This window comes from Convolutriloba macropyga, chromosome 6, assembly GCF_964194025.1.
Source record: "Convolutriloba macropyga chromosome 6, txConMacr16.3, whole genome shotgun sequence".
Lineage (NCBI taxonomy): Eukaryota > Metazoa > Xenacoelomorpha > Acoela > Convolutidae > Convolutriloba > Convolutriloba macropyga.
This window is the reverse complement of record NC_134473.1, coordinates 9,004,263-9,031,724: the sequence shown is the minus strand read 5'-3', so window position 1 is coordinate 9,031,724 and position 27,462 is coordinate 9,004,263. Positions and strand designations below refer to the sequence as shown.

The following is a 27,462-nucleotide window of genomic DNA, read 5'->3' as shown; positions in this document are numbered from 1 at the left end:
ATTGTATAGTAGTGGATAAAACAAGGAAATCAACAAGTAGTAAAATTTGGCCCTATTCGACATGCGCGATTAGCGTTAGGAGAAAGGGTCAAATTTTACTGGTGGTTGATTTCCTTGTTTTATCCGCTACTACAAATTAGTATAGATAATACAAAAATATTCACAGCCAGAGATTGAATACTTTACTGGATCAATACAATCGTTATTGGCGAGATCAAGATGCTATTTTCCCGGTCTCCACTAATAAGGGAAAACACGTTTTTTCATGACAGTCTAGACAGCTTTCGGTCTGGGAACTTTCCGGTTCAAAAATTGACGAATAATGAAAACGTCATTTTGATACAAAATTTATCTGATTTGTTCTCATTTACTTTGCTGATATCAGTTCCCAGTTATCATCAATGCAATGAAAACAATACAAAGTATTCAACATGCAAAATTCAATTTTTATTTTAAACCCAATGACAAAAGAATTTTTGCAGGAAATTTTGAAGAAAAGTTTTATCAAGAAAATAGTAATTGTAAAATATATGGCAGTTTAGTCAATTGAAATTAACGCTCATTTTTCTGATGCTGTCAAATTTTTGCAGTGCTATCTTATTTACTTCAATTTTGTTCTTGTTTACTATTTTGATACAAGATCCAATTTTTTAAATCATTCTAACTTTAATACGCGGGATTTGCAGACAAAGATAAAAAAAATTGCTGACTTCAAAGCTGCGGTTTATAGATACTATGAACAAGTGGAAAAGGCGACATGAAAATCCAAAATTTAGTGACTTCGAAGCTGCAAAAAGTGGTTTCTGTGAAAGCGTGGAAGCCGCTGACATCAAACAAGTGACCAGATTAAAGCAATAGCATATTTAAACTAGTCACCAGTTTACCCGCACTTAGAGTGCAAAAATTACCAACATATGAACCAGCGTTTGAGCGTGTCAGATTTTTTCGCACTTGATTATTGTCTTGATCTTAATGCACGTGTTCGGAAAACAGCGATCATGCTCAGTATATATTCTCAGCACCACGTGATTTTAGTCGTGTAATGTCTTCAAGTTATGGTTACCATTATAGACCTCCCATATCTGTTCTTTTTCGGTTCGCAGTGTTATAGTGTTATTTGTGGTATCCAATTACAAATTAGGAGTTGCTATAATTATGAGTTACTTTGGATTAAAAAATTGCCTTAGAAAAACTAGTTAACAATATTTGATGTTTTTTATCATGGGTATTTCCCATAAAAGAGCAAAAGTTTGCCATTTTTGAAGGAATTTTGAGGTCTTTCCCATCATATCCATTCTCCCCAATAAAATCCATCCTCCAATTATTGCATGTTTACCATGATTGTGAACTATAGGTTATTTGACCAGTATGATGTGGCGGTGCTATAATGGGAAAGACCCAAAATTTGTATTCAAAGTAGCTCAATTGTCGAATCAGTACAAACCTTTTAAGGTTGTTTTTAGAAAAGCTCTAGGCGGGAAACCTCTTTTCCGAGAACGCAATAGAAAGCAAACAAACTTTTCCGAGAAAACAATTGAACAAACTTTGATTGAAAATAACAACTGTAAGAAAAAGCTTTCAGTTAACATAGACATAAAAGAATCGAAACAAAACTTCTCTGAATCATTTGGAGTTCCAATTTACAGATTTGAGAAATTTTAAAAAAGAAGGGCATTAAGTTACAGAATCACCCAATCGGATTGTTCCAATCTGAAGTAAGAATTTTGCTAAATTTTGCGTCCCCCGATTCACCGCAACGCTACCAAACATTTAAACTGTTTTTCTTTAAAAAAAATTCTAGCAATTAAATATTTAGCTTTGACTTCTGTTTTGAGCTCATGCCGTGCGCTCAGCCTAGGAGGAATAGTAATCAAAGAACATATTTGGCGCTAGCCTCTGGCTTGATTTAGCAATTATTAGCATTTTGCTGACGAAATATTAGAAACGTTTTACTTCTACGTCGATCACAATTGCACTACTTGAGGAACTTTGAGGAATTCTTTATTGCGGTTACATACATTTCTGATTCGAGGTAAAACCAATGGGGCAAATGATTAATTACTGAGAATCTTATAGTTTTGTTCGACACTTAGACACACATCTAACTTTCAAATGTACTTATTGAACCAAAAAATGGACCCTCTGTTTTAATTTTCTGTAATTGTGAGCGGTAAATTTGGCACAAATTATATCACACATACCTCATGAAAAATATGCTCCAATCCCACTTTAGGTCGATATACACATCGTAGAGGTTTGCAATTATGCTCATCGTAGGTATCGTTAAAAAGCCCGTCCGCGCGTAGAATATAAAATTTTAAAAACAACTTTGAAATTCATTTTTTCCAAGGATTTATCGAGGTTTAAATTTTTTTGAAACGCGGACCACCGATCTCCATTGTTCTTAATCACATTTTCCACAATTCGGTTTTCAGGATGAGATCATTGTTTTTATTGCTTTTATTGCTTTAATAAACTTAAATTGACGTCTTATTTGCCTGAATTGTTTTTTTTGCTTTCTCTCTACTTCGTCCCTTCAATCAACTAATTCAATTTGGCTTTTTCAATTCGTACAAGTAAATATAAACTATATTTTCATTTGACATCTAATGGCTTTGCTGACTTTGTATGTAACTCTTATCATGAAATAACAATGAATTTTTAAATTTTGCATCTTTTATCTTTCTTCTGTCAACTTAAAGCTGTGTCGCTGTAAAAAAGATCAATTTTCCTTCTTATGTGAAAAAAACTTTAATTTCTTTGTCAATTTCATTTTTAACTAATGGCCTCTTGGCTTGATATTTTGGCATGCTTGCGCACCTTTGAGGTTCTTCTTATTTTACGTCACAAATTCTCATATTAATGGCAAGTGGAATTAGCGCTTAAAGAAAGTGGAGAGCAACCTTTGTTTTTGTTTTTGTATTTTTTTATATGGCGGCTGCTAAATCGTTTTCTCGCTAAATTTATTAGACCTTGAAATTTTTTCCAAATTTGTCGTCTTTTTCGTAGTTGCTCAGCATATTCCGGATGCTTAAAGACCACAATGCGTTCCTCTGGATGAATAAATGAACCAATTTAATGCTTTCAGGTCATAGTTAAATATTTCAGTGATTTTCAAATTAAATAATTTTAAAAAATGTTTTTTTGTGAATTACACTTTTTTGTTCTTAATTTCGTCAGCATATTACATTTGTCTCTTTTTTGACAAACGTTATCTGTCTCTTCAACTTTTGCTGAAGCATGCAAATTTTTTCTAATTGTTATGCGTTTTGTTTATATGGTTTATAACGTCAACTAAATCCAATTGGCTTTTTAATTTGTACAAAGGAAACTAAACCATGTTTTCATTTGATATCCAATGGCTCTTTTGAATTTTTATTTATTTGTTATCATTACAATGAGTTCTTAAAGCTTGCATCTTTTTATTTTACATTTGTCAACTTGAAGCTGTGTCGCTGTGAAATTGGATCAATTCTATTTGCTATGCAAAAAATAATTATTTTTTTGTCAATTTCATTTATAACTAGTGGTTTCTTGGCTTGTCATTTTTACATGCTCGCAAACTTTTGAGTTTCCTATTCAATAACGCGAAAATTTATCATATGAATGAAACGTTGAATAGGTGTTTAAAGAAAGTGGAAAGCAACAATTTCTATAGTTTTGTAATTTTTTTGGAGATAACGGCTGCTAAATTGTTCCCTCGCAAAATTTATTAGAATTTTATCTAAAATTTGGCTTCTTTTTTTTATAGTTGCTCAACATATTCCGGATGCTTAACGATCACAATGCGTTCTTGTGGATGAATAAATGAACCAATTTGAAGATTTCAGCTCATAGCTAAAGATTTTAATGACGTTCAAATTAAATAGTTCAAAAAAATAAAATTTTTGAAACTACACATTCTTGATTTTGCCAACATGTTACTTTGTCTCATTTTTGACAGCTTTTTTCTGTCTCTTTATTTTTTTGGTGAATCAGGCAAAATTTTTCTAGTGATTTGGTTTTCCGTTATATGGTTTATAATGTCTCAAAGTTTTAATGGTTTCAATAATGTAGTTTTGTAAAAGTGTTCGTATATTTTTGGTTTCCGTCCGCATTTGTTTTTCTTTGTTTTTTTGTTTTTGTATGTCTTTTCTCTTTGAACAAATAGGAAATTGCAAATGAACTTACTTAATTTTCTCAGTGAATTATTGATAATTTTATCGGCCGCGACGCTGTTTTCATGTTAAAATATCTGATTTTTTTGACGTCTGACTGACTTTCGATCTTTTTGCTGTCTTAAAACAATTTCTGGATAATGAAATGTTTCAATTGCTTCCTCAAGAGATAGTTATGATGAGGTCACTAACTTGACCACAATTATACCTATTTTTGGATTTGTTGAAAGATATGTTGAAAAACGTTGTGATCTGATCTGACACCAGAGAGTTAGTTTTTTGCCGGAACTATTATGTCAGAAACCGTAGAAAAACTACAATTGCGTAACTAAGTTTTTTATGTCTAACATGAAACAAGCTTAGACTTCACGCATCCATAATTACTTGCTCGGAATTTTGTTTTAGATCTCATATGTTCTGAGGTTAGTGACAAGAGAGCAGTCAGTATTTGCAAGTGAGTCATGTTTAACTGAAGGTCACAGATGTAGCTCTGTTCATGCTCTGCAGGGGCCAAAAAGAAATCAATTAATTCCCCTGATTGTCAGAATGAATGCTAAGGGAATGCGCATCAAATTATGAGGCAAAAATAAATCACGAATACTAATAAACAAACATCTTTGCAAGGCCAATCAAAAACTATTACTCATGAATCGCTACTGTAACTCGACTTTTAAGTAACGGTTAAGTGACTCTGCTTGATATCACTGAGAACATCTGGTGCTTATCGAGAATCGCAAAGCATTTCGAAGTGACTTCTGCAGAGTCACGTAATCATGCTTAAAACACGAAACGCACACGTTTTAAAATGACGAAAGTCAACGGAAGTCAACTTCTGGCTAAGTAGCAACTTCTGGCATTTTGACATCTGGCACTGCAGACTTTCGGCATTTTAAAATGTGCACGTGAGTGTTTTAACATACAATCAATCTGAGATTAGAAAATTGATTCAAATTATGTACGTTAAGTGTGTAGCGCCGCTGCCGAAACCGTTCAAGGAAATTTAAACGAAAACATAAACATGATTATAGATAAATTGGTGAACACCTGTTTTCTTATTTGAAACTTGTGAAGCCATTTTTAGCAGGAATTCATTACATGAATGGGTTGATATCCCTTTTGCTAAAAAAAAACAAAATGAGTTTCAGATAAGAAAAGACCGATGGATGCAAATAAGGAGTCGAAATCAAAATTCGATGGTGGAATCTCGGAGCATGATGTATTCGCACGAGTGAAAAGATGGAAAAAGTTTAGCATGGTCTTCTTTTTTGTGTTACTTCCAGTCATTTTGCTGCTGTGTGTTGAACAATATGTTATATTCACAGAATGGAATTCACATAAACAAAAATCAAAAGGTTGGTTAGTTTTTGTTCACGATTGAAACTTTCGATACTATTCACTGATTTTTGAAACGACGATATTGAGTACTAAACAACTTTTGGGTTAAAGACGAGTACTTGCATTTGTCACTGTTTTCCGCGATTCATGTTAACATGTGCCATTTTTACATAGAAAATAGTTGCGTGCTATATAACAACACAATTTGTAACTGGTTAAAAAACACAGGGAGGGGGCATAAAAACACTGTGGGGAAGTGAAGAGATCCGAATAATTAAGTAATGCCTGCTGTACGGTAGGAAGAATAATCGTTTAATAAGTCAAGATTTTAAAGATTTTAAAATTTCGTGCTATTAAGTTGAAGAACCCAAATTCCAAACCCAAAGTTGCAAAAAAAACAAAAAAAATCAAATTAAATTAAAGTTAAAATGAATAGAAAATATAAACTTTTTTTCAAAAAATTTTTCCATCCCTCAGTAGGTTTTGCACCCCTAGGTATAAAAAACGTACCATTACATAAATCGTTATGTGCTTAAATAGCAACTGGTCGTAGGAGCTGCAAAAATATGCACCTGGAAATAATCAACTGGGTCGACGGGGGGGGGGGGGGGGGGGGGGGGGGGGGACAAAAACGAAAAAATCCAGGATGGCCTTGTTCAACAAAGGGAGGAGAGGGGGAATAATTGTTCCGACCCTCTTGAGGGGGGAGGAACTATATACTCAACTGGGTTTTTTTTTTTTTGTTCAGTGAATTTTCGCCGCTCGATATATTCATCGTAGAGAGTTGAGACTGGTATCATTAGAAAGCTCGTTCAGCGTAGAATATGGAATTAAAAAGATTTTTTTAATTTTCGTTTTCTACAGGGAGTTATCGAGGCTTAAACTTCTGAGAAAAGAAGAGTGAATTCACGTTGTTTTTATTCACATTTTCCGGAATTTTTGCCTAAATTTTCGTCAATTTTGCTAAAATTTGTTATAATTTTTAAGAATAGTGTCGTTGATTTCATTTTTGAAGACGAACAAGCATTTTTGATTGTTTTGATTTAATTTTTTGGTCAAAAAATCTGGATAAACATTTCAAAATTTAGCCTTTTTCATCAACAACAGCACGAAATAAGCTACTTTAGTCCACTTTGATTAAATTTGCCTACAGTACACCCCCAAACAACACTCATACAATCTTTGTAGACTCAGAGGGGGGCTATTTCTACTTCAGAGTCCGCAGAGAGTGCCTTGTAGTTAAAACTTTGCCGTTTTTTGCTAACTTTACTCGTTGATTATCAAAAATGCAAAATTTATTTTGAGTTTCAACTCAGAAATTATCTATATCTACAACATTTGAAAAATCAATTGTTCTTAACGGACAATAAGTATTAACAGGGGTAGTTTTGGGCCATTCTTGGACTGTTACAATCCAAAAAAAAATCGGGTTGTAATCAGTCGGTCTTTTTTTTTTAAAAAAAGACTTTTTTTTAATAATAAAGAACAGAACATATCAAATCAAAGCTCAGGAGTGATAGGTCCAACCAATTCGCTTGCGAAACAACCCCAGGCTAATTCATTTAGTTTTTTAATTGAAAGTTTATGGTGGTTTTTTTTAAAAATAATTGACTTTTCAATAAATAATGGCTTAATTAACTTTTCCTCTATTTTTTTCTTAATTTGTTCAACTTCCAGCTTAGTGTCAGCAAAAAAAGACTGCTTCTTCTTTCTACTGAGTTAACATTTATTCTCGGTTGCAGTTTTAAGCCTGAAATTATTGTTTTCTGGCTTTGATACTACAAGATTTTAGATTTTTGTTTGTTTTGATATTTGCCAGTTTTTCATGTTTTCTAATTTTGTCACATTATCACATAATTGACAGTTCTCATGTCACCTTATTAGCATTCAAATTAAAACACAATTGAACATATTAAAATCTTGAAAGATATAAATCATCGTTTTAATGGCCTCGACGCCTCTTTCTTGAAGAAATCAATTGAATTTTTTAATTTTGTCTTAACTGTCATTTATACTTTGTCGTTTCGGTCGTATGAAATTTCCTGTTTAGTGATAGCTTTCATTGGCTTTTCATGGAAGAATAGAAAAACCGATATTCTGATATTAGCAGATAGCTGATGGCTTTTATGACTTTCAAACCCATCGTTTTCCAAAATTAAAAAATAATTTTTTAACTTCGCAATTTTGTTCTTTTTATGTTTCTTTTTGTTACCTAATCTCGTTAGTTGATTACAGGTCAAATATGACATTATGGGTGTCAAGGGAATAAAAAGGATTAGTGTCCAAAAATCTTTTTTTTAAAGATTTTGTTATGACCTTACTGGCTTCGACACCGCTTTTTCACAAAAAAAAATTAAATTAATTTGATTTTTGTCATATTTGACGTTCTTTTTGTAGATGCAAGAAATATTCTGGATAATTACAGGTCTCGAGGGTTTCTTTTTCATGAAAAAACGACGATATTTAAATAGTTCTTTTTGTAATTAATGCCTTTCATGACATTGAATGTAATTTTGTTTCGAAAAAAAAATTAAAAGTATTACATACTTTAGCACTCCGCGTTTTTGTCTACTTGTTACCTAGTCTTACTAATGAATGGCCACGTACTACATTATAACTGTTTGAAGAAGGCGCAATCAAATATATTTTGAGTGCCAAAATTTGGCTTGACGGTTTTGACAGCGTTTTCTGGCAAGTTTCAATTTAAATTTTGTTTGTTCTTTGTTGTTCTTTTTAGCCGCTCTAAAAAATGAATAAGGTCAGGTCCTAATGCCCTTCTATAGAAGCAGTGGTAATCGCAAATTTGTGGTAATATTAATTTATTCCTAATGGTATTTATTACTTTGAAGTTAATTGTTTCAAAAAAAAAAGTTAATTTTTTTCACTTTTCTGTTTTTGTTCTTTTTTGTATAATTATTACCCAACCTTTCTATGGACTGGTCGCATATGTTTTGTGGTGATTTTTAAGTTATTTTTGTTTAGTTTCAGGTTTATCTGACGGTATGTTGACTTTGTTATTAAATTTAGTTTTTAAGAGGGACATAAATTTTTTGATATAATTAATGTTTGTTGTTGTTGTTGTTTGATTTTGCTGTTCGTTTTGACTCGCTCTCTTAATATTGACATATTACAGCAATCTAATGCATCAATTTTTACTCCACTGAGTTATTTGTTTTGGAGGTTATCTTATCGTTCATACGGAATTTTTTGAAAAAGACTTGGGCTTTTTTGGGATTCGCAAAAAATAATTTTTGGGTTTTTCTATCTGTTCCTCATTTGGTCGCCCATCCACAAAATTGTGGATGGGCGGGGTCGGAACCTTATGTGCCATTGCACATTACCGAGCCGCCTTGTTTCTTTTTGTTTTGCCCTTCTGTTTTCAGACGTCGTGTTTGTGGACGCATCTGATCTGAACATTACCCGTCCAGAAAGAGACACCAGAAAGTTGCCTTTGGAAATTCTGTTTGCTCCTTTTCCAGCCAATGGTGCAAGTGCCCAATCTATGCTGGAGGGGGGAACTGACGCGGGTGTGAATTGGTGTTACAAAATCTCTCCTTGGGAATACAGCCAGGTGCTTTTCGAGATTAACGAAGGCAGCAACTGTTTCCTTATCATATGAAAGATTATTCTGACTGTTGTTTTGTGAGGGAAAAATAATGCTAATGGAAAAGATCTTTAGCCTGAAAAATGCAAACAAAAATTAAATTCGATCAATAGTAACCGAACCATTTGATTTCATTTCTTCTAAATTTATTAGTACAATAGTGCGTAATGTCGGATCAACAGATTTCAGGGAACTGAAGGATTTTAAAACTTAGTATGCAAGATTTCCTTTTCACAGAAGCTAAATTATTCCACCAGGCAAGTTTTGTAAATAATGATTTGATGACAAGGCATATAATAGCTTGTCGTTGTTAAGTTGTTTTTCCACTATCATCTGTATGTTCTCATTTTCATTCCCAGAAAAAAGGAGCTTTTTAAAAATGGAGAGAAACTCACTGGCGTATTATCTTTATTATATATTTTTTTCAGTTCTGGTTTTCAACTTTAGCTGTAAGACGCTGTGTTTTCAATCGTTTTTCTTCTCCAATTTAAACGTTTTTCTAGTGTTTCGAGTGACTTGTTTCTTAATATAGAAAAACAAGAAAATAGAAGAAGGTTTAAGCAGGACGTTGCATCACACTCTAAACGCATGTCACGTGAGAGTAGCGGTGTTCGTGTTCTCACGCGGAATTTGTTCTCAGGAGTATGTTTCGCTTTTTCGAGAAAACGAGGGGATGTACCATACTTTATGACTTGATGTTCTAGAGAAAAGATCAATTCCCAACCACGTCAATTTTATCGCTATCATATCTATCTGAAAGCAAAACATGAAGCAAATCAAGCGTAAAAGTACAAAACAAGCTTAATTTTTCAAAAACAAAAAATTAGTAGTTTAATTTTTGCAAATTATTAAGAACTAGAACTTAATTACTGAAACATTGCTTTTGCCGAATTCTTCGAAGGCAGCTTCAAATGCAAAATTGTTTTCAGGCTTTACTGTTTTTGTCCTAAGTTAAACTTATGCTTTTGTCTGTTTTGTCTTATGCTAGCCGTCTTTCCAATTGCTCAGTAAGTTCTGTCAAATTGCTCAGCAAGTTCTGTGAAATTTTTTGGATGACTTCTGTTATTTCCCCTACGTCCATTTACAAACCCACTACTAATACATATTTTAGCTTGTGGTTTGCATTTGTTCTTACATATACAATTATGCACAGACGACATTTACAATTTTATGAGGCAGCGACATTTTAAAATTAAATCAAATACGGTAATTAAGCTTTGCTTACAAATTTAGCAGACAGAAAAAAATGCAGCTTTATTTCTTTACGCTTGACTATCATAAGAATATTTTTATGGCAGCAACTTCTTTGACATCAAGTAACAAAAATCCGTCCAACTGTCTACCGGCGTCGGCAATTTGCTATGAGGTACTTGGTTCGCTTATGCTGGTTGTTAAAAAGATCCTCACCGGTGTATTTTTTATCGCACCCTACCCCCTATGTGAGTTCAAAATTGGTCTGCGTTATAAAAGAGAAAATCAACTTGGGTGTATGTAATTAAATTTCAAGGGGCAGAACTTATAGGTATGATGCACCCATCAAGCCTTTATTAAAAGTGTTTTGATTTATCCGCAATAAAGGTGAACAAGCAATATCAAAGCACTTTACCGTTGCCACTTATAGATTAGGCCTCATTTACTTAAAATATTTTCAATCTGAACCTCACTGTTCAGGAGTTTGTTGTTGAGGTTAAAATTATTGTACAGGAAAAGCTAATTACCGCGCGTTTTGCATTTTTGGTTTTCTGCTACCAATGAGTCGGTCCAAAGTCGTCAGATCTCCAATATATTTCATTCCGTTTGATATTTTCTTTTTTAAACTTCCGCGTGCTTCACTCAGGTTGAGCTGCCAGACCGAAAGCCGATATCCAGACCCTCCCGGACAGAACATGTCTATGTCATGATCCTCCCAGACGGAATGTGTCCATGTTCAGACTCTCGTGCGCTCCAAATTAAAAATCGTGAGCTCCAGAAACGTGTTCCGGCTCTAAATGAAGTAAAAATTGGAGTAAAACGCTTGAAATTTGAAACATAAAATTTCCACTCTCAATTCAACCAGAAAAACGTTTGAGTCTGGGCGGGTGGCTTGGCCCGAAACGACGATTAAAAGAAACCAAACGTTTTTAAATTGACTGTAATAAACAGGGGCAATAAAGTTATTAAACTAACCTATTTTTGTCCAAAAAATCAAACTACTTCAACTTTTCAAAACGTTGAGAACTTCAGTACTGAAATATTGTTTTTGCTAATTTTTTCGAAAACAAGTTGGAGTGCAAAAAATGCTTCAGACTTTATTCTTTTTTTTGCTAAGTTGATATCTTTTTCGTCTGTTTTGTCTGTCGAGCTAGCCATCGCTCAATACGTTTGGTCAAAATTTTGCCAAATTTTGCCAACCTTTTTGCATTACTTCTGTTTTCCCCCAACATCCATTTAAACCCCCACCACTTATAAATGTTTTAGCCTATTGTTTTGCATTGATTCTTACACTTACACATACGATTAAGCACAAACGACATTTAGAATTTAATATGACAGCAACTTTTTGAAATTAATACAAAAATGGTAATTACGCTTTGCTTATAATTTTAACAAACAAAAATAATGAATGTTTTTACTTTTATTGTGCTTGACTTTCATAGGAATATATTTATGGTAACAACTTTTTGACAACCATTGAAAAATCGAGGGGGGAGATTAACAGAAAAGATCAATCTTTGAAAAGAGTTAGATATTGCAAAAGGTGTTACTGTATCTTTGAGAACTTTGGTTATGGCAACCACTTAGATCAGTATTCTGACCTGAGTTGCAATTTGGTTAAAGTCAAAATGGCAGAAATTTAGAGGGTTTGTTCCATCTGAGTGGACCTAATAGTGCATAGAAGTAAACTAATGTCATTGAAATTATCATCATTTGTAAAAATCAAAGAGATAAAAAAATTTCCAAGAATTTTTTGTTTTTATTCACACGCGCGTGTTTGATTATAAAAGCTGGAAAAAGGAAACACGTTTCGGAAGGATATTCTTGGGTTCATCACGTCGACATCCTCTTCCCAGCAAATCGTTCGTAAGATTTTCCATTGATCATTGCATATATCTTCGGCGAAATATTGTTTTTTTCGGATCGTATCCAGATTGAGGTCCTCGATCAAAATGACTTCGGAAAATTTTGCCTATGAAAATACCCAGGCAGACCACTTCTGAAGAAATTTTTTTGCTCGTCTGTCGGGAAGAACGTGCCTTGTTTATATGGCAGAAGGTGGCTCGTCTATGTTGCAGAGTTGCTGCGTCTACGGGCAGACTTTTCCTCGATCGTAAGTTCTTGGTGCGTTTATATTGTCCGTTAAAAATTTTCGCCTGTGTATTCTTGAACGCACCCTACCCCTATATGAGTTCAAAATTGGTCTGCGCCATAAACGACGACTTCAACTTGGGTATGTATAATTAATTTTCAATGGGGAGAACTTTATAATTTTATAAATGAACTGTCTAAGCGCTTTTATGACTGAAGAAGTTGTAAGCTCCAAATTAGCGTATTGTTGCGGCAATCTCTTTAGCGTGGGTTGATTTTTGTAGATATGATGCACCCATCAAACTTCTATTGAAAGTATTTTGCTTTCTCCGCAATAAAGCTGAACAATCAACATCAAGGCATACTACGGTTGACACATAGATTAGGCCTCATTTAGCTAAAATACTTTTAATCTGAGCCTCTGTTTTCAGGAACTTATTGTTGAGTCAAAATTATTGTATAGGAAAAGTGAAATAAAGCAAGTTTTGCATTCTGTGGTTTATCTGTGGTTGCCTGAAACAACCAAAGTTTCAAAAACCATGCCAATATCTGCTCGCACCTGATTTCTGTCTGGATGAGTTAGTTATGTTTACAAAAAGGACAGTTATGTTTTCAAAAACTTCTTCATGGTAACACAAAGTTTGAGCACGCTTATTTTTTGAAAGTTCGAAGTCAAAATACAGGCTAGAATAATCTGGGTTGAACCGTAGTTATAAAAAAATTTATAAAATTACAACTAAGTTTTAGTCATAGAATGTTCATTTATGACACAGTTGTAGTTTTCCCAATCTTTTAAAACTTTTTTGATTTATGAAGTCAATGATCCATAATGTGAAAGTTCTATGGTAAACACTTTTTGTCAACCGGGAAATTAATTTAGGCAAAAACTATTCTAGTTATGTTTTTCGTAGATTTGTGTTTGCTACATTTTAGCAAATCCTGAGCAGAACCGGTTTTTTCTGCTAAGTGTTTTATGTGTGTCGAGGCTAGCTTCCCACTAGGAAAAAAGGGAAGCATAATATGTAAAATCCCATTAGAAAATGGCAAAAAGTTTCACAGAAAAATACCCTGTCGGGAAACTCAGGAAAGACAAGTAATTATGAGATCTCTAGGGTAGCCTAGATCTCCTGTTTCATAAACGCGAACAAGGCAAAGTCTGGATGTTCAACTTTTTCAGTGAATCATTTCATGTGAGGTAAAAACGAGCACGTATGAAAAACAAGTTAAAATCTGATCATAGCTGATTTCTGTCTGGACGAGTTGATTATTAACTAGCACCTCAACCTTGTATACTCTTGTTGACAGTGACTACAGCGATTGCTGTGGATGTGATTGTATTACCGGATCAGACGGGAAAGTTGTGTGAGGTGAAAGAAATTGGAGACACATATGCTAAATGGGATAGATTCAATTGCCGACATTACGGAGACGCCATTGTGGTCTGGTTCCATCAATCAACCAGAGTAATATGTCAAATTGAAGCCTATGGTTATGATAATACTTAACCCACGACAAAAACGAGAACTAACAGATTGTTTCAGAGTTCCCAAAAATTTGCAATTCAGGACCCCCCCCCCCCCCCTCCTCCGCTTCCCCTGTCTTCCGGGCATTTTAACGTACTATACTTATACTTCACATAAAAGACAAGGCAGTGGTCATAAAACGCGGAGGTAAGGAAGGGATGAGGCTTGATAGATTCAAGATTACCTGTAAAAACTAATTGTAATACCTAACTTTTCGCTCATTGCTAGTTGCATCCCGTACCACTTCAGCTGTTCAATCCTCTATTTTGAATTAAACTCACATTAACCTTCTCAGCTAAATTAAACTCAGACAGTTTCTTAAAATCAATGTTTTGGAATGACAAACATATGTAGAACAAGAAGGCTCACAAATGAGCAAATGAGTATCGTCAGTGTATCGTCATCAGTGGCTAAATTGTCTATCAAATCAAGCAGATATAGACTACCTTCGAAATATTGAGAAAGTAGTTGAATTTTGTTTATACAATATGACAGGATTCTAAAAAAGGACAGACGACGTGCATGCGAAAAAGGGCTAATATAAGACAATTGAAATCAATTTTCTTTATTTCACTTGGGTGAACATTAGTACAAACAAAGCGGCAGACATGAAATCAACTCCAATGCAATTTCGATTATTAGAGAAAAAAATTTCATCAAAGAACAACTAATTTTACCAGACAAAAAATTATTTCTATCCTTTTTTCAAGCTGTTTTCCAAACAAAAAATCTTTAAAACAACAACTTCAATTTTTTACACTTGACTGGCCTCTATTTATTATTTTAGATTAGAACTCGAATTGTGAAATTATATCTATAAGTGATAGCAAAATTATAAAAGAAGGCAGTAAAGTAACCTCTGCACACACAAATCTAACTTTATTCTTTACTGACGCTGAAACCCTCAATGATAGTAAGTGCCAGATCGCCAAAAACAACTGGTAATTTTTAAAATTAATTTGTGACTTAAAACACCCATGTCCACTGAAACTGTTACAAAGCGTCCATTACAATCGTCAGAGAACCGAGAAAAAATGGCATTAACCAGACTAACTGACAGCACAACAAAAAGAGAAAAAGCAAAACTCAAGAATCACTAACTTTTGGTAAGAATTAGGGTCTAAAACTCAAGGACGTTTCATATGAACTCAAATCAAGTGAACAATTGAATGGGGCCATCATAAATAGCATAATGAGACATCATACTAATGGCACTAAAAGACAGAACAACAAAAACATACACTAAGATTAAAATATAACGGTTTTTCTGAAAACCATTTGCGACACAGTACTTACAATATTTAGAGAAAAATTCAAAACATCTCATAATTTACACTTCTCAAACACAAAATGAAGAACAACAAGTCATAAAAACTGTCAAAACGAGAAAACAATTCCGTTTTTTTAAATAATTCATTTGAAACGTTAACACTCTTTGAATAAAGCCGGACGCAATTTTGAAAACATTGGTTACAGAAATTGTAAAAAAGGAGAATCAAAAGTCAAATTACCAAAAAAGTACAAAAGTTTAAAAAAAACGAAAATCTGTTCAAACACCAAATTCTCTTTCTTCGTCAAAAAAATTTCAGAAAATGCCACAATTTAAACCATCTTTTTCTTTTTACTATTCTAGCTGAATTAAAATTTTTCATTGACAGAGAAAAATTGATAAAATTGAAGCAGTCTCAGAAAAGATGGCGTACCAACGTTCTTCAATTTCATGGATACTCAAACGTCAGAATAAAACCTGAAAAAAAATCTAAAGAACTAATCAATAATTTCAATACTTCTTGACCTAACCAACAGACTATATGAAAGTTTGTGTTTGAACATTACGAGTTAAAAAGTCAAAGGGAAACGATCAGTGAATTTAAAAGAGAACAAAAGCTGTAGCATTTAGTTTTGTAGGGATTGTGATGAGAAAAAAATGATGATTTGCAAATTTTTAAATCTAATGAAACAAAGCTAAAATCAAATTTCAATCCGACTAATGAATTCGTGATGAATTTATAAGACAGGGGAAAAATGTGGGGATAATATCGAAAAAAAGAATGCCTTGAAACTCACTATTCGCTAAATTTTGGTTGTTCTCAATTTCTTCATACAATTTTTTATATTATTCTATGTTGGGAATCAATTCAATTTTTTGCTGCAAGATAAGTTGTTTAGAGATTGAGCTGAAGAGGTATGAAAAATAGAGAAAAAATGATCAAAGCATCAAATTTTTTAGATTCTTCTTATAGTTTTGGCTAAAATGTTTTTTGCGACTGCTACTACAAAACAGTTTGTTTTATATAATGACAGAAACCTGGCTGTACCTGAGAGACAAAGAGTTTAAAAATTAACAATTGAATTTCAGAACATTGGAAAAACTAGCCAAAAAGTACCAAGATGTTGAAAAGCTCATGAAACCAATTTTCCTCAATAACCAAATAGGTACTGTTAATATCTACACAAAACACCCAAAAAAAGTGACAAAATTACTTTTGAACCAGAAAGTCAAAAGAGTCGATAATTGACTGAATTTAATTAAAAAATTAGAAAATGCGAAGCTAAGTATAGTTTTTTGTGTTTTAGTTGACATTACAAAAGTAAACCACTCCGGAAGCAGATTTTAGAATTCTGAAACCACCAACAACGGATTCTGGGACTTTGATCAGCTTCAATCCCAGACTAATTTATCTAAAAGTGAAAAAAAAACTTAAAAAAACCTGGAAAACTGCTTAATTTTGTGTTCAAAAAGTTCAGTGAAAGACCTTTTTACCTTGAATTTAGGCCCCCAAAATGTGCCACATTATGGGCTTTGCAAGCTGTTCAAAATTTTTAATGAAGCTGAATGCGCACTGGTCTTTATCTGGTTATCCAATTTTTTAAGCTCAAACCATTGAGAAGCTAATGCCGGCTACTAAAAATGCTTGAGGAACATAACTAAAACCGAAATTTAAAAAATATGGAATACAAAGTCTTAAATAAGCATTTGAAATTATATGATCCACTTTTGGCGGGCTTTCTTGTGATACCACTCAAAACGGTCCCCAACAATAGAGGGATCGGAAAAAAATTTGAAATATGACTTCAACTCAAAGTGAGCTAGCAGCTGGAAGTCTATGTCCTGATTGTGCTTACGCTTTTGTGTGTTTCCGCTCTTTTTCCAGACAGTTCTGTTTTAAAAGCAGCACGTCATGCTTGCGAGTCCACCTTTGTTCTAGACAAACTTTCTTTTGGTTTGGGACATCAGCCTGGAAAGACGATGTTTTGAGACTTTGTCCTCTGTCCACACCCTGCTGGAATGGAAGATTTGGCACTGTATAAGAGATGATAATCCAGTCTATAAGCCAGGATTGTATGTTTTATTAGAACATTAAGATCTTTCCTGTTTGTAACAAACCCCATGCACAGAGCACGTGCTATTTCATACATAAAAAATCGATATATTCTGTTTTGCCTCCCCCCGCTTAAGGGACTTATATCTTTTACGCCCCCAGGCGCACGTGCTATTTTTTTTACATAGTAACGTCCTATACAACAACATATAATTTGTAACTTGGGAAGTAAAAAACACCGGGGGGGGGGGCAAAACAGAATAAAATCAAAAAATGAGTACACAAAAATATAGGACGTTCTGTGTTGAGGTGTGCAAATAAAATGCACCCACTAAGCTGGGGGAGGGTGGTTGGGGCAAAAACGTTCCCACTTCAGTACACTCCATAAATATCTCGTCTCTTGATACAAGGTTTTTGGTGTCAAAAAGAACACCGTAAAATTTTCAGTATATAAATGATTTAATAAAAAATCATGTAAATTGATAAGATATAAATGAGTATATCTTATCAATTTACATGATTTTGTCGAGCCTAGTCTCAAATTTCTTCAAGCGGTGCACACAAAATTCATTTACCACGCAAAAGGCTGGCATGATTTTCAAAATGTTTGTGTATCGATTCGCAGCAATTTAAGGGGAATCCATTTTTATATGATAAATTCTGTAATATCACACGAGAAATTTTAGAAAGTATGTTTTGGAAAATGATGAAACGTTTGATCATTGAAAAAGGTATGCGCTTTTTAGTGTCGCATACACCTACCTGGCATTGCATTACAGCAATTTTTTGCAAAGGTTTCTTGATACTAACTGGTGCCAAATTCCTCTCGACCTATACGCATCCAAAAATTATTTTCTTGTGCAAGTTTATCCGCCTCAAATATTAATAACCGCAAAATTATTACTCAAATGTCAATTTTGTTCATATAGGTCCATTTTAGCACAAATTTCCAAACAGAGCACCATATGAGCTAAAATTTGTTGTATATAATCACAAATCCTACTTTAGCACATTATTGAGACTCTGAGTTAAAAATTGCAGTCCCCTTTAACAACTCAATTTACAAAAAAAAACCAATGTACACATTTTACTTAATTGGCATAAAACAGTATGGTATCAAACAGGTACGTACACTAGAGAACTTTAATATCAAATAAAACAACATTTTTGAGTTCAAATCAGTTCTCTACTAACAGGTCATTACGGTTTAAGCTCTTTAATATTTAGTAGATGGCTTCCAAACTTCACAGACTCAAATGTAACGATCTTTGAGTCAAATTTTTGACGCTTTTTCTCCCAAATTTTTCTGATGAACTGTTTAGTTTTGTAATTGTTGCATCACAATTGCCAATTATTTCTCAGTTGGATTAAGATCAGGGCCATTTGTTGACTACTCCTATTTCTCCCGATTTTTTGACAAAATTGATGGCAACCTTTGTTTTACGCTTAATAGCATCATTTCGTTGAAAGACAGGTTTTAAAAATAAAAGTTATTTCTAACAATTCTCAGGTAAAGTATAACCTTTAATTTGTTTAAAGCACCGATCTGATTGTATTTTACCCCAAACATAAGCAGTCTTGTTCCTTTTCCACGAAGATTAAGCACTATTTAATTGATAGACACTCCTTAGGCTTGTTATTTTTTGTAAAGTTTGTATGCATACTGTGAAAGTGATGTTGATTTTGAGCTGAGTTGATACTGTTTTCATACCATGACAACTGGAAAGCAACCTTACCACCTGATTTGTGGATAATCAGCGAAAACGAGCAGGATAATTTGATTTAATTTACACGCCTCTTTCTTCAAGCCTTGGAAAAAGTAACGTGAGCAAAAGTAACGCATAAAGAGTACAAACTGTGCAGTAAGTAGCTTTTTGACACCAAAGTGTACAAAACCACGTCTCACCACACAAACTATTTTTAGGAGCAGGGAAATTGACAACTGAGGTCGAAAATTCAAGTGATTCTCGAGGAGATTTGTACTAGCAAGAAAAATTTTCTCACATAAAGACGTACTGGCTGCCACTGCTAAAAATTTATTTCTCGCTGACGGAAAAAAATGCAGTGGCAGCTGAATATTGATGAAAATGACATAGGGTGCGTTATTGGCAGCAATAGTGGCCTGAGCAATCGTCGCCTTCATAGGTCGCACTCGGGACAATATAGGCAACCTTCGTTTGTCTCCATTGCTAGCTTGGTAGTGAGACTGATGACCAACCAGTGATTGGACCATTCTATACGCATCACATATGTATTAGTAGTAAGACGGGGAGTTAAAGTTGCAGATTGATTTTAACGTTTCTCTCTGGATTTTCTGAGACGGAAGGGTAAAAAGCATCTCAAATACAATATGCGTCGTCACTTTTTTGTTGCAAATTTCAAATAAAGATCTTTGTCAGATCAAAAGATTGAAAGTTCTCTCAAGAGTTGTTGTTTTCTACAATTTCTCACTACTTCAGCAGAAAATTTCCAATTAATTTCACATTCAGTTGGTCATTTTAAAAATAAGGTTACTGAAAAGCATTTAACGTATTAATATGGCACCCGTTTGCTGTAAGCTTTTTAACGGCTCATCACAAAGGACCATTTTGTACTCTTCTTAGTTTGTACTCCTTAATAAATCTGATCAATTTGAGCAAGAAAAAACCATTGTGTCGGACCTCTTGATCATAGCTGTTGACAATCTGTTGTAGGTTACCGATAATACCTCCAAAAAAAGACCCCGAATGTCAGATAATACGACCAATTTCTACAGAGTCTTCTCAAGATCAACCACAGTCCCCCAAAAGTTTCTACAGTAATTGTGATTGCAACAGAATTGCCTCGTTCATCGTACTTAGCGTTATAGGCATTGAATTTTAGCTCCTCAGCTGTTTCAATCTGATCACCTGCTTTCTCTGCTGCATTGAAAGTTGTTGCTGACCGCAGTGGTGAAACGACCGTTGATGGATTTGCAGATAAAAAACTGCAACAAGACAATCCCTGAGCCAATTATGTTTTGCGAATCTATCTCCTGAATCGTGGCAAGAGACACCATGGTCGCCGTACAGATCTATGATTCCAGTTTTGCAAAATGAACATTTTCGTCCGCTATCATAAACCGGAGGGCCTGAAGGTGTTTTAAGTATTTTCGATGTTCACTGGGTTGCAAATGAAGATTTAGAGCAAGAGTAGGTGGTGCTGCAAGCCATGCTCCTATTTGTGGAAGAAACAGTGACAAAAGAAGGGTCTTGTTGCCCGCGTTTACTTGATTAAAAACTCTTGAAGGTTTTTGCAACTTGGGTTCCTTGAATAAAAATTTGTGTAAAAATTTTATAGTCCTGGTGCAATATGTTTGAAAAAAGATCAAGATCAACATATTCAATTACTTCTTAAATATCTGTAATTTCAAAAACCAAAGATGAAACTGATATTGTACGGCCAATATAAGCCTCCTATTACAATTTTATTACTCCTAATCCTAACTTGTTGCTAGGAAAACTTGTTGCTTGAAAAAAGATCAAGATCAACATATTCAATTACTTCTTAAATATCTGTAATTTCAAAAACCAAAGATGAAACTGATATTGTACAGCCAATATAAGCCTCCTATTACAATTTTATTACTCCTAATCCTAACTTGTTGCTAGGAAAACTCGTTAGGAGCCAAGCATCTTCTGACAGTGCTGTACAACTTTGTCTTCAAGGTTATAATTTTGAAGGTTTTCAAGAGATATTTAAAACCTCCAAAATTTTAATGGAAGCAGTATTGCACCTCAGGAAAGCTCATTAAGAGCCAAGCATCTTCTGACAGTGCTGTACAACTTTGTCTTCAAGGGTATTCTTTTGAAGGTTTTCAAGGGATTTTTAAAACCTCCAAAATTTTAATGGAAGCAGTATTGCACCTGAGAGAGTAAACATTTTTGACAAAACAAAAACCATGACACAGAAATTAAAAAACGCAATAAATCCATGTGATAAGGGCGTTTCAACTGTTTTTTCGTCACGTGCTTTTGCAAACACAAAGCAATACAATAAGGGGTGCCAACTGCAGCAAAAAGCACTTCAACTTTGTGCAGGTTGCTTCGTTGGATTTATTTTTCTCCTTCTAGAAAATCAGAGGGTGACCAAACCCGAAACTTGGTCTTTTTTTTAGAATTGGACTTCTATCTGTGCTTTCCTGCATAGGGTTTACAGTGTCAAAATTAGCTTTTTTCGGTCCCAGCTAATACGTCGCTATCAAAATACATGAAATTTGAAGTCGTTTTGGCAAACTGGTGTTGATCATTTGCAGATTGGCCAAAGAGAAAAAGCTTATAAAAGAAGTCCTAGGTGGTCACCTTGCTGCACTCCAATGCGGCTTTTGATAATTTCATCGCCGAATAAGTGTCTGAGCCTGGAGTAACAAAACGTAATAAAAGCCTCTATTCGTGGAATGAACATGGTGACTGAATGAACATGACAGCTCCGTTTTATGGAATTGAAAGCCTACTGAAAATCGATTTGTAAAACTGCTTGCTTTTTAGAAGAGGAGGTAATCATTCTGAAAATGGCAGGATTGGAAAAATACTCATTTGATCTTCCCCGACTGCAATGGGTCGAGCGTTCCCTTTGTTTTTCATTAATGGTGTGAAATAACAACCATAAAAGGGCTGATCATGAGTTGTTTAAGACTGCCTCTGCAAAAATTGTTAACAAACTGGGTTAGAATTTCATCATTTCCTCTGATTCATAATCTGATCTACTTTCAACCGCGTGGAGTAAAAGTTGTATTTACCTTTTTTTGGGTCCGGCAGGGCTATGTTTGGAAAAAATCTTCACTTGACGATAGAATGTCTGCTCACTGATTGATGAGATGATGTCAAATACTTCGGTTTTGCTGATGTTGGAAGCTTATCATCGTTAAAATGTGTTTTTTCCAGCGCTTCCTGTGCGGTTTTTTTGACTGGAGCTACGCCCTCAAAGGCTAGAATCTTGTGAAGGCTAGAATGAAGGGCGCCCGGCAATATAGTCTCTGCAAGCATAAGATTTTAGCTTTAGCTCTGCTGGCTGGCAAACCTATGTTCTCAGTAGATCGGTTGCTACGTTTAGCTTGTTTCGTTGAAGCCTATTTTTCCACAGACCATCAAAGTCACCGTTTTTCTGTCGCTCAGTTCTACTCAAGATTTTCAGTTCTTTTTTGCTGCTTATGTTTTCGCCACACTATTTTTAGAACTCAAGAAAAGCTCACATACCGCGATCAATTTTTCCAATTATTCAGGTCTTCAGAACACAATACGCATCCCTGCAAAACTTTAGGGACTAAAGGTGACCACCTAAAGCGACCACTTTTTGGAATAAAACTTGCTTTAGGAAAGGATGTTGAGCGTATAAGTTTTATGTCCAGTAACTCCCTGTTTTATATCTGAGGTTTTCAGCTGATCTCTTTAATCTTTTCAATTTACTTCCCGTCAGTGGAATACGAGTACAAGTAATCAATCCGTTCTTAAAGGGCTCTAAGTTTGTCTATTTTTCAAATTTGCTTGAATTCGTAGTTAAACTGATTCTTGTATTATGTTGTGTCTTCAACCAATATATAGTTTTTGTATGGCCATTGTTGTGTGCAAGAAGTTGAGTCTAAAAACCCTTCTCTGAGGTGTCAAGGGAACCTGAAAGGCGTTATCAATGGCGAGGTCATGCAAATTTTGAGTAAACATTTTATGTAGCGGATCATCATTCAAGAAATTTTGAATGAATAATATTTCCGTTCCCTGGCTCACAATTGTAGAACAACCATCCAAAAGTTGAGCAATAGATGATTTTATTCTCAAGTTGATTTTCAATTTTTCAGTTATCAATTGAGTTGATTTGAACAACTTGAATTCGCTTGAATTTACCGCCTGTTTTATTGGGCAGAGCTCAATGTTTTTAGAAGGGCCTGTGTGTTTTTGAACCGCTGCCAAGAGCCACAAAGCAAATAGGGGGAGGGACTTGCCCTATATTTGTTTCACCGATTTGCCGAAAGAGATGCAATCCCAGAGTTCACTTCTTTGATTCTAGTTTGTCCACAACACACCACACACCACATCCACATCAATAGTAAAAGTGGTTAGTTTTAAGTGTTTTTTTTCTGTATAATCTTGCAGCTGAAGTCTTAAGATAACGCAACCTGTCATCAAAGATTGTGCGAATAATTACGCAATGGAGCCTGGATTAATCGATATGTCCCAATTTCAAAGCCATCAGTTCTACAGTGTCTGAATTCAATAAACACCACGAAAGTTCATCGTACTGCTCGTCCAAGCTTGATCCTGTCGAGAATACTTCGATCAAAACCAGTCGACTAGTCAGATGCAAAATTTTTACAAACCCAATAAACAGAAATACAAAACATCTTGATTAGAACTGAAACACAACTGAATGAAAGGAACTTTTTTAACTAAGCTTGACGTACATACGCCCACATTAAATACCCATACGCGGGCGCACACATACGCATACAGACCCATACCCGCACGCAAGCACGCAGAGCCAGACAAACATACAGAGATACACGCACACACACACACACACACACACACAGACACACACACTTACAAACACACATTCCCACTCCCACAAACACACACACACAAGTTTTTAATTTCAGTCAGAAAATGCTTGTTTGCTATCAAGATACATGAAATTTGAAGTCTTTTTGGCAAACTGGTGTTGATCATTTGCAGATTGGCCAAAGAGAAAAAGCTTATAAAAGAAGTCCTAGGTGGTCACCTTGCTGCACTCCAATGCGGCTTTTGATAATTTCATCGCCGAAAAAATGTCTGAGCCTGGAGTAACAAAACGTAATAAAAGCCTCTATTCTTGGAATGAACATGGTGACTGAATGAACATGACAGCTCCGTTTTATGGAATTGAAAGCCTACTGAAAATCTATTTGTAAAACTGCTTGCTTTTTAGAAGAGGAGGTAATCATTCTGAAAATGGCAGGATTGGAAAAATAATCTGCAATCTTGACTAAAGTCTTAGTCCAGACATTTTCCCACCCGCCTCATTAGATCTTCCCCGACTGCAATGGGTCGAAGTTCCATTTGTTTTTCATTAATGGTGTGAAATAACAACCATAAAAGGGCTGATCATGAGTTGTTTAAGACTGCCTCTGCAAAAATTGTTAACAAACTGGGTTAGAATTTCATCATTTCCTCTGATTCATAATCTGATCTACTTTCAACCGCGTGGAGTAAAAGTTGTATTTACCTTTTTTTGGTTCCAGCAGCGCTGTGTTTGGAAAAAATCTTCACTTGACGATAGAATGTCTGCTCACTGATTGATGAGATGATATCAAATACTTCGGTTTTGCTGATGTTGGAAGCTTATGTTGGGCGCACACATACGCATACAGACCCATACCCGCACGCAAGCACGCAGATCCAGACAAACATAGAGAGATACACGCACACACACACACACACACACACACACACACACACACACACACGCACACACACACACACACACACACTTACAAACACACATTCCCACTCCCACAAACACACACACACACAAGTTTTTAATTTAAAGGTAAATACAACTTTTACTCCACACTACTTTCAACCGCGTGGAGTAAAAGTTGTATTTACCTTGTTTTGGGTCCGGCAGCGCTGTGTTTGGAAAAAATCTTCACTTGACGATAGAATGTCTGCTCACTGATTGATGAAATGATGTCAAATACTTCGGTTTTGCTGATGTTGGAAGCTTATGTTGGGCGCACACATACGCATACAGACCCACACCCGCACGCAAGCACGCAGAGCCAGACAAACATTCAGAGATACACGCACACACACACACACACACACACACACACACACACACACACACTTACAAACACACATTCGCACTCCCACAAACACACACACACACAAGTTTTTCATTTCAGTCAGAAAATGCTTGTTTGCTATCAAGATTCATGTTTGGATGTTTGGAAAAAATCTTCACTTGACGATAGAATGTCTGCTCACTGATTGATGAGATGATGTCAAATACTTCGGTTTTGCTGATGTTGGAAGCTTATCATCGTTAAAATGTGTTTTTTCCAGCGCTTCCTGTGCGGTTTTTTTGACTGGAGCTACGCCCTTAAAGGCTAGAATCTTGTGAAGGCTAGAATGAAGGGCGCCCGGCAATATAGTCTCTGCAAGCATAAGATTTTAGCTTTAGCTCTGCTGGCTGGCAAACCTATGTTCTCAGTAGATCGGTTGCTACGTTTAGCTTGTTTCGTTGAAGCCTATTTTTCCACAGACCATCAAAGTCACCGTTTTTCTGTCGCTCAGTTCTACTCAAGATTTTCAGTTCTTTTTTGTTGCTTATGTTTTCGCCACACTATTTTTAGAACTCAAGAAAAGCTCACATACCGCGATCAATTTTTCCAATTATTCAGGTCTTCAGAACACAATACGCATCCCTGCAAAACTTTAGGGACTAAAGGTGACCACCTAAAGCGACCACTTTTTGGAATAAAACTTGCTTTAAGTTGTTGAGCGTATAAGTTTTATGTCCAGTAACTCCCTGTTATATATCTGAAGTATTCAACTGATGTCTTTAATCTTTTCAATTTACTTCCCGTCAGTGGAATACGAGTACAAGTAATCAATCTGTTCTTAAAGGGCTCTAGGCTTGTGTATTTTTCAAATTTGCTTGAAGCACTAGTGTTCCCAATTCATAGTTAAACTGATTCTTGTATTATGCTGTGTCTTCAACTGATATATCGTTTTTGTATTGCCATTGTTGTGTGCAAGAAGCTGAGTCTCAAAACAGTTCTCTGAGGTGTCAAGGGAACCTGAAAGGTGTTATCAATGGCGAGGTCATGCAAATTTTGAGTAAATTTTTCATGTAGCGGATCATCATTTAGGAAAATATGAATGAATAATATTTCCGTTCCCTGGCTCACAATTGTAGAACAACCATCCAAAAGTTGAGCAATAGATGATTTTATTCTCAAGTTGATTTTCAATTTTTCAGTTATCAATTGAGTTGATTTGAATACCTTGAATTCGCTTGACTTTACCGCTTATTTTATTGGGCAGAGCTCAATGTTTATATAAGGGCCTGTGTGTTTTTGAACCGCTGCCAAGAGCCACACAGCAAATAGGGGGAGGGACTTGCCCTAGATTTATGTCATCAAAGATTGTGCGAATAATTACGCAATGGAGCCTGGATTACCCGATGTGTGAAATCCTTATGATGTCCCAATTTCAAAGCCATCAGTTCTACAGTGTCTGATTTCAATAAACACCACGAAAGTTCATCGCACTGCTTGTCCAAGCTTGGTCTTGTCGAGAATACTTCGATCAAAACCAGTCGACTAGTCAGATGCAAAATTTTTACAAACCCAATAAACAGATATACAAAACCTCTTGATTAGAACTGACACACAACTGAATGACAGGAACTTTTTTAACTAAGCTTGACGCACATACGCCCACATAAAAAACCCATACGCGGGCGCACACATACGCATACAGACCCATACCTGCACGCAAGCACGCAGAGTCACACACACATACAGAGATACACGCACGCACGCACGCACACACACACACACACACACACACACACACACACACACACACACACACACAAACACACACACACATACTTACAAACACACATTCCCACTCCCACAAACACACACACACAAGTTTTTAATTTCAGTCAGAAAATGCTTGTTTGCGATCAAAGGTTCAACCCAATTAATCAACCCTAAATTGTTATTTGATTTAATTCAAAAAAGTGTTTTGAGTTCAAAACCCAAAAACATATTTTTAACAATCAGTTGATTGTTAGTGGTAGAAGAGTTGGAGATTAGCCAAACAAAAAAAATCAATTTTTGGTAAAGTCAGTTTTTTCAGTCTAAGAGGACAAATATGATCAAGGATGATTAATCCCGATTTCAACCATAAAGGGATGAAGGAAGAACTAATGTTATTCAGTTCTTGCATAAGAACACCTCAACAAAGCCGCCCAATGTTTAATAAATACGCAAATAAATTATTTTGCAGTAATCAAACAGTTTGAATTTTTGTTTTTTATCAATAAAAGATGTTTGATCTCCCGTTTTCATGAACACACTATCGTTTGAAAACAGATTAAGACTGTATTTGTGGTATGAAGGTGGAATTTTGTTATCTTTAACCAATTCTTTTTCGAGTTAATTCTGGCAAAAAATGCATTTTTATTGAACCATATTCCAATTTTGTCAATCCTTGTATAGGTGTTTTTAT

At 35.1% G+C, this 27,462-nt stretch overlaps 3 protein-coding genes across 4 annotated transcripts in view; 1 reads left to right on the top strand and 2 right to left on the bottom strand.

Moving 5' to 3' along the window:
- The window catches only part of LOC142341467 (tetratricopeptide repeat protein 7B-like), a 571,721-nt gene that overhangs the window by 342,465 nt on the left and 201,794 nt on the right, over positions 1-27,462 (bottom strand). The window lies entirely within an intron of this gene.
- The window catches only part of LOC142341468 (TAR DNA-binding protein 43-like), a 333,593-nt gene that overhangs the window by 104,339 nt on the left and 201,792 nt on the right, over positions 1-27,462 (bottom strand). The window lies entirely within an intron of this gene.
- On the top strand, positions 1,947-9,131 carry LOC142340747 (uncharacterized). Its single transcript, XM_075391450.1, has 4 exons — positions 1,947-2,032; positions 4,563-4,611; positions 5,303-5,509; positions 8,876-9,131. The coding sequence occupies exons 3-4, from the start codon at positions 5,317-5,319 to the stop codon at positions 9,109-9,111; spliced, it is 429 nt and encodes a 142-aa protein (XP_075247565.1). The 5' UTR covers positions 1,947-2,032; positions 4,563-4,611; positions 5,303-5,316; the 3' UTR covers positions 9,112-9,131.

Coding starts and splice junctions, on each gene's coding strand:
- LOC142340747 (XM_075391450.1), top strand. CDS start 5,317: ATGGATGCAAATAAGGAGTCGAAATCAAAATTCGATGGTGGAATCTCG. Junction 5,510..8,875: donor ACATAAACAAAAATCAAAAG/GTTGGTTAGTTT, acceptor TTCTGTTTTCAG/ACGTCGTGTTTGTGGACGCA.